Source organism: Miniopterus schreibersii, assembly GCF_964146895.1.
Source record: "Miniopterus schreibersii genome assembly, chromosome: 1".
Lineage (NCBI taxonomy): Eukaryota > Metazoa > Chordata > Mammalia > Chiroptera > Miniopteridae > Miniopterus > Miniopterus schreibersii.
The window spans coordinates 150,027,650-150,039,789 of record NC_138101.1 but is presented as its reverse complement, the minus strand read 5'-3'; the positions used below and the strand labels follow the sequence as shown (position 1 = coordinate 150,039,789).

At 41.4% G+C, this 12,140-nt stretch overlaps 1 protein-coding gene across 2 annotated transcripts in view; it reads left to right on the top strand.

Annotated features, from left to right (window-relative positions):
• The first annotated feature begins 347 nt into the window (after nt 1-347).
• ATP8B4 (ATPase phospholipid transporting 8B4 (putative)) overlaps nt 348-12,140 on the top strand; it is a 189,160-nt gene continuing 177,367 nt past the window's right edge. Inside the window, exons 1-3 of one of the 2 annotated variants that reach the window (XM_081140667.1) lie at nt 348-551; nt 6,984-7,075; nt 10,586-10,652. In XM_081140667.1, coding sequence (XP_080996793.1) covers nt 10,625-10,652 — 28 coding nt within the window. In that variant the 5' untranslated portion in view covers nt 348-551; nt 6,984-7,075; nt 10,586-10,624. The remainder of the gene's footprint in view (nt 552-6,983; nt 7,076-10,585; nt 10,653-12,140) is intronic. The other variant, XM_081140668.1, reaches the window with a different exon arrangement.

Here is a 12,140-nt window from a genome sequence, read left to right as displayed (position 1 = left end):
CGGGCCAAGGGCTGATAAGTTTGGTAAGCAGAAGTGGTGGCTGGTGACCCCTTCCGTGGTCCGCTGCCATCCTTCTGAACTCTTGGTTCCCACAGAGGAAGCCATCCTCCCGAAGCCAGCCTCTAGGGAGCTTCCTTTTGTTTCTCCAAGATTAACCAGTTCTGCCCTGGCAGCAGCAGCAGGCAACCATCGAAGGAGATACTCTCCTGGGCTTTTTGGTATTTTTCCAAGGAGCGTTTTCTCTCCCAATTCCTCACTGGTTAGCGAAACTGCTTTCCTACAACGTCTTCCTCTTTTTCTGGTAGGTGCTGATTCTGATCTGCCACTTAGCTGCTTCCGTAGTGGTAAGTGGTCAAGAGTGTTTCCCGGAGTTGGTCTCAGGTTTTCAAGAATGTCCCCTAGAGACCCAGCTTGTTTTCTACGTGATTACTAGAGCTTGCAGAATAGCCTTGCTTTTCTCACTGATGTGGTCGTGGAATGGGTACCTGTTTGATCTTCCTGCACAGCTGGGAGATCTCCCCTTTGGGCGAGAGGGTTAGGTCCAGGCCGAGGTGAGTCGGTGGGGAGCTTTCAAGACTTGGTGAATTGGTGAGACTAAGAGGAGTGCTAGCTGTGCGCTCTTTGGGGCTTTCTTTTTCTCTTTTCCAGGTTGCTGTTTCTATCTTCTGTGTGGTTGAGGCTTAGCAAGTAGCCTTTATTATTCTACTCTTATTAAGACATAATTTTGGGGAAAGTTAGTTGGGTTTGGGAAAGAGGACACTTGCTTTTTTTTTTTTAAGTTGAAAATTTTTATCCTGTTATCATCACCTACTAAACAGCAATGGCAGTAACATCGATGCCCATTTTTTTTTTTGGTTTGTGGGTATTTGTCATTTCCTCTGGTAGCGGTTGTTTTTAGTTTTTTCCAGGGGGTTTTGTACCTAGTGCACCTGTTCAAGGTGTTGTTCATTCTGTAGTCAGTTCATGCTTTGGATGTAAGCAGTTTGCCACTCAACTTTCCCTCTGAGGCTTGAGGGATATGTTTTCAGTTCTGAGATGTGTCTGAACAGAAAAAAAAATCATTCTTCCAGCTGCTTTGTTGATAGACATGAGGGAGTCTCAGGTCCCTGGTTAACAATTAGCTGTTTTGAAGAAAAAGAAAACTGGCAAGAAACATTAATTGGGGGCTGAAGTTTTATTAGAAAGAAGATGAGGAAATATAGTATCACATATGTGATTCCAACACCTGCGCCCATGAACTGTCACCTTTGCTCAGGTGTTGCTCCATGCTAGTAGCCTTTGCTGCAAAATGTAAATTCAGAGTAATTTTTAACATGGATTTGTTTATTTTGTGCTTTTATATTGTTTCAGCATGCACACATCATTAAAAAGGAGGGGGCAAGTGATTTTTTCGTGCCCTTGGCAGATTTACTTTTTTTGCACAGGAGGATTTTATTTTGTGTTTACATGGGAAACTAGAAATTTTCATTTAGTAGGAAAAAACTTAACCTATTATTTCAAAATAAACTGGAAATTGTAGCTCTCCTTGAAAGAAAACTTCTTAATGTATGTATTCTAGGTACTTGCATGGCATGGACAAGAATTAGATGCTAGTATTTGTTTTCAGGATTTCTCATGAAAAGTCATAGTCAATGGTAACCTCCAAATGCGACACATTTGTAGCACATGCCTAAAGTCTAACTTAACCTCTTAGCAATATTACATATTTTTCAAGTATTAACAAATAAATTTCTGAGTGTAAATGTTAACTATTATTGATCATTGTATTTGCGGAAACACATTCCTCCCTTAATTTGAGGCCACCTTTCTTTCCTCTCCCCTTTTCCTTGCTCAGCTCCTCTTTGTTGAGCACCTACCTCTGCCAGGCCCTGGGTGAGGTGCCCAGAGGAAGGCACAGTTAGGAAAGCCACAGCGTTTAACTCCAGTGCGTCTGTCTATGACCCTTCATTTGAGGTTGAGTGTCCCCTAGGACTCTGTCCTTGTCCTTTTATTGACCCACCCTTCCCCTCTGTCCTCTCCTCACTTTTCTTTATTCTTGTTCTTCCGGGGTGAGATCATTCATTCCCATGACTGCAACATTCCCTTATATGTCGATTCCAAGTCTACAAGTCTGTCTTTTCTCTTTAGTGCTGAGGATATTTTCAGTGAACAAGGGGCCTTTCCAGCCTAATGTATTCAAACTGAACTTATTCTCCTGGCCCAGTTCCTGCTCCTGCCCCTACACCTTCCCCTCCCCCCTTCACTGTTGTATTTGGCATTTTAGATAATAGCACCTCTATCCCCTCATTGTCCCAAGCAATAAACCTGAAACTCTCCCCAGATTTCTCCTTGTTCTACACCCTAATACATGGGCCTTTTATAGACTCTGTCAATTCAACTGCAGCAACATTTCTAGAATCCAGCTCCACGGGCCTGTTGTCATTGCTCCCCTGTCTCTTTCCATGCCGGTCCACGCTGTGCAAGCAACCTTCCTAAACTCTTTGACAGCATGCACTTGCATAGAGACAACAAGGGAGCAAAGGCAATGGACAAGGGGGGGCTGGATTCTAATCATACATTCTACAGAGAGACCTCTTCTGCTTCCCATTACCCGCAGGATCAACCAGAGGCTCTTGACCATAGAGATGCTCTGTGTCACCTCAGCTATCAAGTGGGGATAATGGTAGTCTGTGCCTATAGAGTTTTGGTGAGGGTTGAATGAAATGATACATGTCAAGTGCTTAGCATGAGGTCAAGTACCCAGTGAATGATAGTGTTGATGACAACAATGATGAAGATTATGACTTCTTTCAGAATCCATATCTTATCTATTTGCCCGCCTATCATACCACATTCCTCCATGCTTCCTACAGCCTGGTTGCCATGATTGTTACTGCTCCCCAAACCCTCTCTTCTCTTTCACATTCGATCTTTCCACATGTTGCTCCTTTTACCTGACCTTACCTCGTTTTTTAAGCAAACTCTTCTTTTTTCTTTCAAAAGGATTCTACTTGGAATCACCATTAGTGAGGTCTTAGCTGACTCTGCAAAGCAAACTTGGTGACTCCCTTCCCTCTGAATCCATAGTTCTTGGTGCCTCCTTCTATCATAGCCCTGCACTTGGCACTCAAATGATTCTTCCATGTGGCTTTCGAAGGACAGATGGGGCCTAATGATCCTTGCCTCCCTCTATCCAGCCCAGGTTTGACATAGAATAGGCACCTGGTAAATGTTTGATGATTGAACATCAGTAAGGATGGTTCTCAAATTTGATTGTTTGATGATTGAACATCAGTAGGGATGGCTCTCAAATTTGATAGGAGGTTTTTCTACTGGTAGAGAGTTAAAAATATACTTAATATTAAGAGCTTTCTTTTTTGAGTATTAACTTTGTAACAGGAGACACTGTGCTCATTTCTTTATAGTCATGACCTGATTTAGATTGCCAAATGACCCCTTATGAGTTACCCTGACTGTCTCTGTTTACAGATAAAGCCAAGACCTAGAAGGGAGGGGAACTTCCTGGAGGTTACAGAGATAGCAGGACCAAACCCAGCCCTCTGACTCTTTGGTGGATGAATAGGGAAGTGAGAAGGGGAGGGCGAAGGGCCAAGTCAGCGGAGGCATGTTTGGAAGAGAAAGGCAGGATGGGGAAGAGTGTGAAAACACACAAGGAAGGCAGTGAGCAGTCTAGGAAAGGAAGAGGAAAGGAAACTAGGATACTAACTTGGAAACTGAGCAAGAGATAAACAAGAGGAGGGAGGGAAGCTGGGTTCCCACCACTCAGAATTTTGTGGCTTGGTAACAGCTGCATGCTGGACAGAATGTAAGCAGACTTCAGTGTTGATGTGAAAACTCACAACAAAATCAACCTGATATATATTATATGGGAAATGAAATAATTTATCGTCGAGGCATGGTAGTTAGATATAATTGCTAAGCAATTCATACATTTGGCTGTACTAACCATCACTTTTATAAACACACATATACACACAGACTGGCTTAATTTTTTTTTTTTTTTTTACTTCTATTTTGCCCAATATCTACAACCTGGTTCTTGGCAGCTGTCACTGACACCAAATATGATTAAAACATTATATACACCTTCCACCCTTACATCATACTTAAAGTTGTACACACACAAGACAGAAGCCTGGGTTGATTCTTATCCCTCATTGGTCTTCCAAGGCTGAGATTTCCCTGCCTCACCAAGATCTACCTTCCCTGGGGTCTTAGAGCTGTGCTTCAGCACCCATATCCCTTAGGGGCCTGGCCCTAGGGAACCTGGGGAATGTCCTTGGGCTGGCAGGCATGATTGCCAGCAGATATGACTACAAGGTCGCATGTCCAGGGGTGGGAGGACTCAATGAGGCTTTGCTTTTCAGCCTCTGGGAACCTAGGGCCAGTGGGAGGAAAGGGTAGGGGTAGGACCAGAGAAGATGGAGGGCATCACAAGGAGAGAGGGGCTGGTTCCCTACCTGCCATCACAACTTCCCATCCTCAGATCCCACTATTGCTCAAGCAGATGGGCTTTCCAAGGTTCACCTAAGCTCACCCTGGTGCTGGCCTCCGAGGAAGCCCCCTTCTTTTTCCACTCTTGGTTAGGTCAGTCCTCAGAGAGCAAGTGCTGTAGTGAGAAATATGAAGGAAAGTTAGGGAAACAGGAAAAGGAAACTTGGAGATTGAAAGAGGAGAGAAGGTAGGAAGTAGGAAAGACAGACTGGGGAGGAGGGAAGGTGGGGAGGAAACACCTTTATGGAGTGAGCTGTATATACACGTGTATTTAACCTCACAACACCTCTGGGAGGAAGGCGTTATTATCTCTATTTTACAGATTCAGAGGTTGAGTCTTAGGAAGGGAAAGTAATTTGGCCAGAGTACAACTAGAGAGAAAGTAACTGAGCTGGGATTGGAATCCTGTTATCCTAAAAGTCTCTCCTGAAATGTCCCCAGAGGAGAAGAGGAAGCAGAGCTGGGGAAAGAAGAAAGCAAGCAGAACAGAACAGAGACTGGAAAATAGGAGGAGAGGAGGGCAGGAAGTCCTCACAGGGTGTGAAGTCTGGGGTTGGGCTTGTTGAAGCTGGATGGGTCTTTTTCTCCTTGGCCCATCTTGTCCTTGAGTCCTGAGAACAGGAGAAAACCCACTACTCAGAGGAAGTAGAGTTCTCCTCCCACTGGGGACACTCCAGTTCTTCCCTAGACCCTGAGGTGAAGCCAGGCAGGGAGGGGTTCACCTGGGCTTACTTGCCCAGAAAGAGCTCCCAATAATCTGTCCCATGCTACTCTCCTGTCCTAGCTTTGATTGCTCCTGTCTCTTCCCCAACTGCCCTGGCTCCTTTTTTTTCCCACTCTCCTCTAATTCCTTTGCCTCTCTGTCACTTTACCTCATAGTTTCAATCTTTCTCTTTCCACTGGTTCTGCTCCCTCAGTTGGTACCCATGGCTCTGTCTTCCTATGGCAAACACATCTTCTCTTTAAAGTCTTATTACCTATTTACACTTATCTCCTTTATTTTACTGCAGAATGTCTTGAAGTTACATTCACTGTTCTCATTTCATCCTAACACTTATGTAGATACTTTGACAAATAAAACCTTAAAGAGAACTGCTATAACACACTTTCATTGTATGCTCCATCCGCAACAGCTCCTCTGGGTGGGTTCTGAGGCTTATAGAGCTCATTTGCCCCTATTCTGTGATGAGTTAGTGGAAAAAGCAGGAATCCAAGATCAGGCTGTTTGACTCCAAAGGACAAACTTCCAGTCACCACATCCTGTTGTCCTTTGAGCAGGTCAGTAGGCTGTCCCCTTGGAGGCCTCTTGGTGAATTTACTATGGCCAGAGTTGTTTGTTTGTCCTGTAGACTTTGGACCATACTACAGTAGCATACAAAACCAGATCTAACTTTCTGGGGCAGACTAATATTAGCTCAGGAGACTGCTGATATAAAATAAAAATGACAATGTATTCATTCAAAATGTGTAATAGGCCCTGGATGGGTAGCTCAGTTGGTTAGAGTATCTTCCCTGTAAACCAAGGTTGAGGGCTCAATCCCCAGTCAGGGCACATACAAGAATCAACCAATGAATGCATAAATAAGTGGAAGTACAAATCTCTCTCTCTCAAATCAATCAATTAAAAAAATGTGTAATAAAACTGTCAGGAAAACTGACATGCTCACTTCAGCATGACTAGTGCACTCTTTCCCTGCAGGCCGACTTCTGTGGGAAACCAAATTATTATCAGCAGGTTGCCTAGTGATCATGGAATTGGAGTAGGGGGAATTAACTATAATAACTTGATTGTTGAATGGCCTCAAATCATTAAAGGGCATTTGCACTTAATCCTTTGCTTCAAGCATCAGGTTACCTGGGTGTACCTATTTTCACTATAAGGCGGGACCTCCCAGAAGAATCATAACATGGACAAGATGCCATCTTTTGCTGCTTCAACCTGGATGTCTTGTTATCACTCTCAATCTCATGTTGTCTGAAACCAATTCCTTATTTTCCCTGCACAAACTGGAGCCATTTTTTTTAAATTAGAAGAATTATTTTCTGTGACCTGAACTTGAAATGTAAAAAATAATAAATTTTTCATGCAAGCATAACTTTCAATCTTTTAAAAAAAGTACTCATAGCATTTTAAATGAATTAATGTACCTAAAATAGTTATTATTTCTTAGCTACTCTTTTCTCTTCTTACTTTTCCCATACCTCTATTTCTTATAAAACACCTCAAGGACTTTCACACAAGGAAACACCATTTTAATCCCTTGCATAAGATGAAATCAGGGGTAAGATAGACCTGCCCAACAGCTTTCTTTTTTTCTTTTCCTTTGCTTTGGGGCGATTTAAAAAAGATGGAATGTATTCATGTAAATATTATTTGCTTTAACACCTGTAAGTGGTTGAATTTCAAAATCCTAAATTCCTATTTCTAGAGCTAGATTTCACTTTAGCAAACCTTTTCTCTCACCTGATTTCGTTTACCGTTTCCTTAGACCTCCACTGATCCAAAAGTTCAACAAAAGATGATTTTTTCTTTACTCCGACATCCTTTAGAGGTGAAGCAAGTGTCAACTGGAGTATTTTGGTGAGTTGATAAATGTGCAAGAATGAAAGGACTGAATTTTACTTTCTCTAAGTGAAACTAGAATCTGTTACATTAGTATGACTCCTCCTTGAATACACCCGAATTCACGCTGTTATAAGGAAAAGATTGGAAGAAGCATAGACCTGAAGGCCAGTTCTTAATTTTTCTTGTAACTTTATGTCTTAGAGAATAAAAACAGTTGAATGAGATCATTAATAAGAGATACCTTTCATAAATCTTATAGAAATATTATTTAATTTGTACAGCAGTGATCATATTATCACTCTGGATTAATTATGAAGTAAAGAATATTTTGTATAAAAGCAAAAATGGCTAAAATTTAAAAAACAGATTCATTCAATGTCTTTGAAATAAAAGGTTTCCAAGACACTTTGGAAATGGTATTAGAGAAAGTAAAAGCAATGAAATAGCTGCATGACTTAAAGGTAGCTTTAGGAAGAATATGGTAGGGCTTTCTGCTTGATTCTGTAGGGGCCTTTAAAATGAGAAGTTCTTACAGGAGGATCTAAAATAAGAGAAGGAAAGGGTTACACGGATAGTTTCTCTTTAGTTACCTTTATATTGCACACATATGTTTAGGTTCATCTTTTGTAATGGTTATCTGTTAGTACCAATCCCTCAAAACAGCCTAACAAACCAATAAGGAGAAAGAAAGAATAAGTTGGCCAAGGGCCAGCACTCTTATGAACTTCCCAAGAGATTGAATTTCTTCTTTCCGCCTGCATTTTCATTGCCACCTGTTAGGGTGTAGAGTCCCTTTTGCCAAATTCTTAAAGAATTGCTCTTCCTTCCACCTGCTCCAGGGACTCTGAGCCCATGAAGACAGAGCACGCTCACTTAGTCCCCAGAGAGTTTTCAAGCCCTAACAAATTGGCTTAGAACTTGCTGATGAGCCTTAACCTTCCAGCCAGATGGGGCCACCCGATCTATATGTCATTGTCTCAGAATCCATTCCCCCCTCTCCCTGTTGCTATTTTTTTCTGTTGTTGTGACGATATTTTTTGGAACAGAGATAGCCCTTCAAGGACAAAGACCCACTTTTGTCTATGTTATTTCTCACAGGAAGTCTTCACCTCAAAAAACCCTTTTTCCAAATCTTTTTTTTAATAACCATAGTGCCTCCTCTTGTCTCCCCCAGCAAGATTTGCTCAGATCCCCCTTCTTTTTTGTGCTCTTCAATTTCCCTGCAACACCCTTTCTACTGTTAACCAAATATTGCTCATCCTTTGAGATTCTTCCTAGGCTGGGTACAGGAGGATGGGGTCAAGCCAGAGGGAGGGAGCAGCCAAGAAAGCCATGATGGCCTAGCTTGGGAAAATCTAAGGCACTTGGGGCTGGAGTCTGGGAAGGGATAGTTGCTAAAAGAGAAGTGCCTTATAGCATCAGGAAGCCCTTGTTCCATTCCTCTTAGAAACTGACACCAATAATTTTTTTCATTTAACAAATGTTTATTCAGCACTGCCATATGCCAGGTACTGGAGATACAACTATGGACCAGATAGATGAGGTCTGTTCCCTACTGGAGTTTGTGGACTAATGGGGAAACAGCCAATATAACAGGCAAATCTATTCTAGAGAGATTGGGGCTCTGGAATGGAAAGTTCTGGATTCTATGGGAGCACATAGGAGGAGCTCCTATCTCTGATTTGGGGCACTAGGAAGACCTTTTAGAGGAAGGGATGTATGAGTTGATATTGAAAAGATGAGTAAGAGTTAGTCAGATGAAAGGGTTGGAGATCGGATTAGATCATAACAGGCAGAAGGAAAAGCATGCATGAAGGCCCTTGAACACAAAGAAGTCTAGATGTGCAAGGAGGAATGAGGGTGGTGAGGAGAGTGATCAGGAATCAGGCTAGAAGATGAGCAGGGACCAGGTTGCAGAGGGTCCAAAAAATCATGTTAGAATTTGATCCCCCCCCCCCCCCAGGCCAATGGAAGTGATTGGAGGATATTAAGCTAGTGCGTGACATGATGCCCTTTACCTTTTATAAGGATGACTCTGGCTTCAATGTGGACCCTGGTCTATAGGTGGTCAAGGCTGGAGCAGGGAACTGTTAGGAGGAATGCAAGGGAAGCAATCACTGGCCAGCAGGCACATCCTAGAGGCTGGGGTGGGGCGAGGGGTGACGAGGGGATGGAGGGATTGTCTTGGGCAGCCTTGCTGGCAGTTGATAGAAGATGTGGGAGAAGGAACAAAAGAGTTATATATTTGAGGAGCTGTCCTTGCTTTTGGCAGCACCTGGCAGCAGTATCCCCATCTTCTTGCTCAGATTTATGGGTTTTAGTAACTGGTTCCTAGAAAAGCAGTGGGTTCCACAAAGTATTGATGGCCCAGCTTGTCAGGCATACCCCAGGGGTGGCTGTGCCCTCAGGAGGCTGTTGCTTTTCCTGGGGGTGGTGGATGGGAACTCACGGATCTGGGAAGCAAGCCAGGGAGAAATATCAATGGTTCAGGCTTTTTAGACTCTGAAAGATTTTTAGGGCAGCAGAGGGTGTTGATAAACTTTCCTGCGTCCCCTTTTCTTGTGACTCCTAAGCCATAAGTGTTGCTCTTCTTTTTTGGTCTCCGTATGACTGACCAACTTCTTCAGGTATATTTACTGCATCCTGCCCCACCGCTTCTTTGAGTAGGCAGCAAACAATATTTCCCTTTCTAACCAAAAGAGCATGCATTCAGTACCTCTGCCTACCTTGTGGTGTGTTTGCTACAGTGCCTGAGTTCATTTCCATGGTCTACTGGGTTCCCAATGTTTGAAATCATTTGTTTGCCCCTTTGTTTATTATAAATCTTTAATAGAGTTTATCATATGAAAGAAATTAGACCACACATAGGGGAAAAAAAAGAAAGATAATAATGACATTATTCTGTTTTTTTTAAGAAAATTATTTAAATTCCCTGGAGAAGACTATACACATGAGAATAAATTGAGAAAAAATTTTGAACTGTGTTTTGTTTCTCTAGAAGCTAGCTGATGGTTTCCTCTCCCAAGGAACTCCCAGGGTTTAGCAGTGGTTCCCAGCTCCAGCTGTGGGAAGGAATCACTGATAACACTTGAATAAAAGGCAGACACTTATGTAAATGTCCAATCACTATGCTGTACAGCTGAAACTAATTGTAATATTGTAGGTCAACTGTTATTAAAAATAAAAAGGCAGATGTTGGAGCTTCACCCCGAGATACTCTGATTTATAGGGTTTGGGATACATTAGAAAATTTGGCTCAATTTTAATGCCAAATTGACTAGTGCACTTTTGCCTACCTTAAATTTGTCTATATAGTCTTTATGGTATAAAGAGATTATTTTTGTATAGAATTATTCTTATCTAGTTAGATTAAGCCTGAGACATGGGATCTGTTATTCCTTATTGTGCCAATGACTTCCTACTGACCTAGATCCGACTCGGAAGGAAGTTAAAGGATGGAAATCTATGGTTAATGTGCACTTTTCAAATACTAATGTTGTGTACTTTTCTTGTTTCCTTATGTAGGCCAACTGTTGAGGCCTGGTGAAGAGTCATCGGCGAATCATGTTCTGCAGTAAAAAGAAACCACTTGGTAAGTATTAAGTTCTTCCAGTGATACAAAGCGAACATGATTTTTAGATTAAATTAAATTTTATTTTCTGGAGGAGTAATTTATATACCCAAAACACACAGATCGAAAGTGTTGAGTTTGATAAGCTTTGACAGTTGTATACACCTGCATAACTACCACCTAACAGCAAGATATTTCTACCACCCCAGAAAGTTCCCTTATGCTCCTTTTCATTCATTCTCCCTGCACCCCACACAACCATCTTCTGATTTCTATCAGAGTAGCTTTGCCTGTTTTTGAAACTAACATAAAAGAAGTAATACAGCACATATTCTTTGTGTATTGCTTCTTTTACTCAGTATAAGGCTTCCTGACACCCATCCATATAGTTGCGAGTATCAATAGTTTGTTCATCATTTTTTCTTTCAAAGCAGTGTTACACTGTATAAATACACCAATATTTAAAACTAAGATCACACAGTTAGAAATAATTTTGGTTCATGATGGCAGGAAACACATGTTGTTTTTCTGGTTGAGTAATTGGTCTAGCTGAACAGCATGAACGGTGTTCCAGTTTCTTTAATATAGCATCCCAGCCAGAGAGCATTGATGTTCTCTTTTGCCTCTAGTTAGTAACAGACCATTATGCAATTTTTTTCTTTAATGGACATGTATTAAATTAATTAGTGCTATTTTCTTTATATTTGATCATAGACTTTTTAGAGACTAAAGGCTGGATTAGAATTGATCGAATGCACTGTTCCTCCATCTAATAACATCTCTGACAGTTGATTAACCTACTTCGAGAGGCAATTGTTTCACAGTGCAGTCCATTCCATTTTTGGGCACTTATTTATTGCAACATTCAGCCTCATAATGAGCTGAAATCTGTCTCAATGTAGTTTCTACTCAGAGGCCATTAGTTATAGCCTCTGGGGCAATACTGTCATTATTTCCAATAACAAAATAGGAGTTTAGAGCTATTGTCATTATTTTTTAATTTTTCAAGTGAAATGATTTATTTATATCAAATCACTAGTATAATCTTAAGAGTGTAAACATTAGCTTGACCAGCTTCAACAGGGATAAGTTTCTGTAGGAGTTATTGTTGCAGGGTTTTCTATGTTTTGGTGACACAGCTGAGTCTGTACCTGCTCTGGGGCTGATTTTCAGAGAGAGCTGAGAGCTGTCCCTTCCTCTTGCACTTGTTACAATAGCCACATGACTTGAGGGACTGACATTTGTGTCACTATCATTTGCATCATCATGATTGTGACTTATGGAAATCTTTAGGTTATAGCATTCCTATAGATCTGGTATAGACTGGAGAGCTTTTATAACCTGAAATAGTCATTTACTTATATAGTGAGTAAACAAATGTTTTTGAGCCCCTATGATAGGTGAGGTAGTGCTGACCTTTCTAGACTTCAAGTAGCTGTTTATGATTCAATACAATACATGTATCCTCACACAGTTGTCAAATTTACTGTAGCAGTGATAACTTAAAAA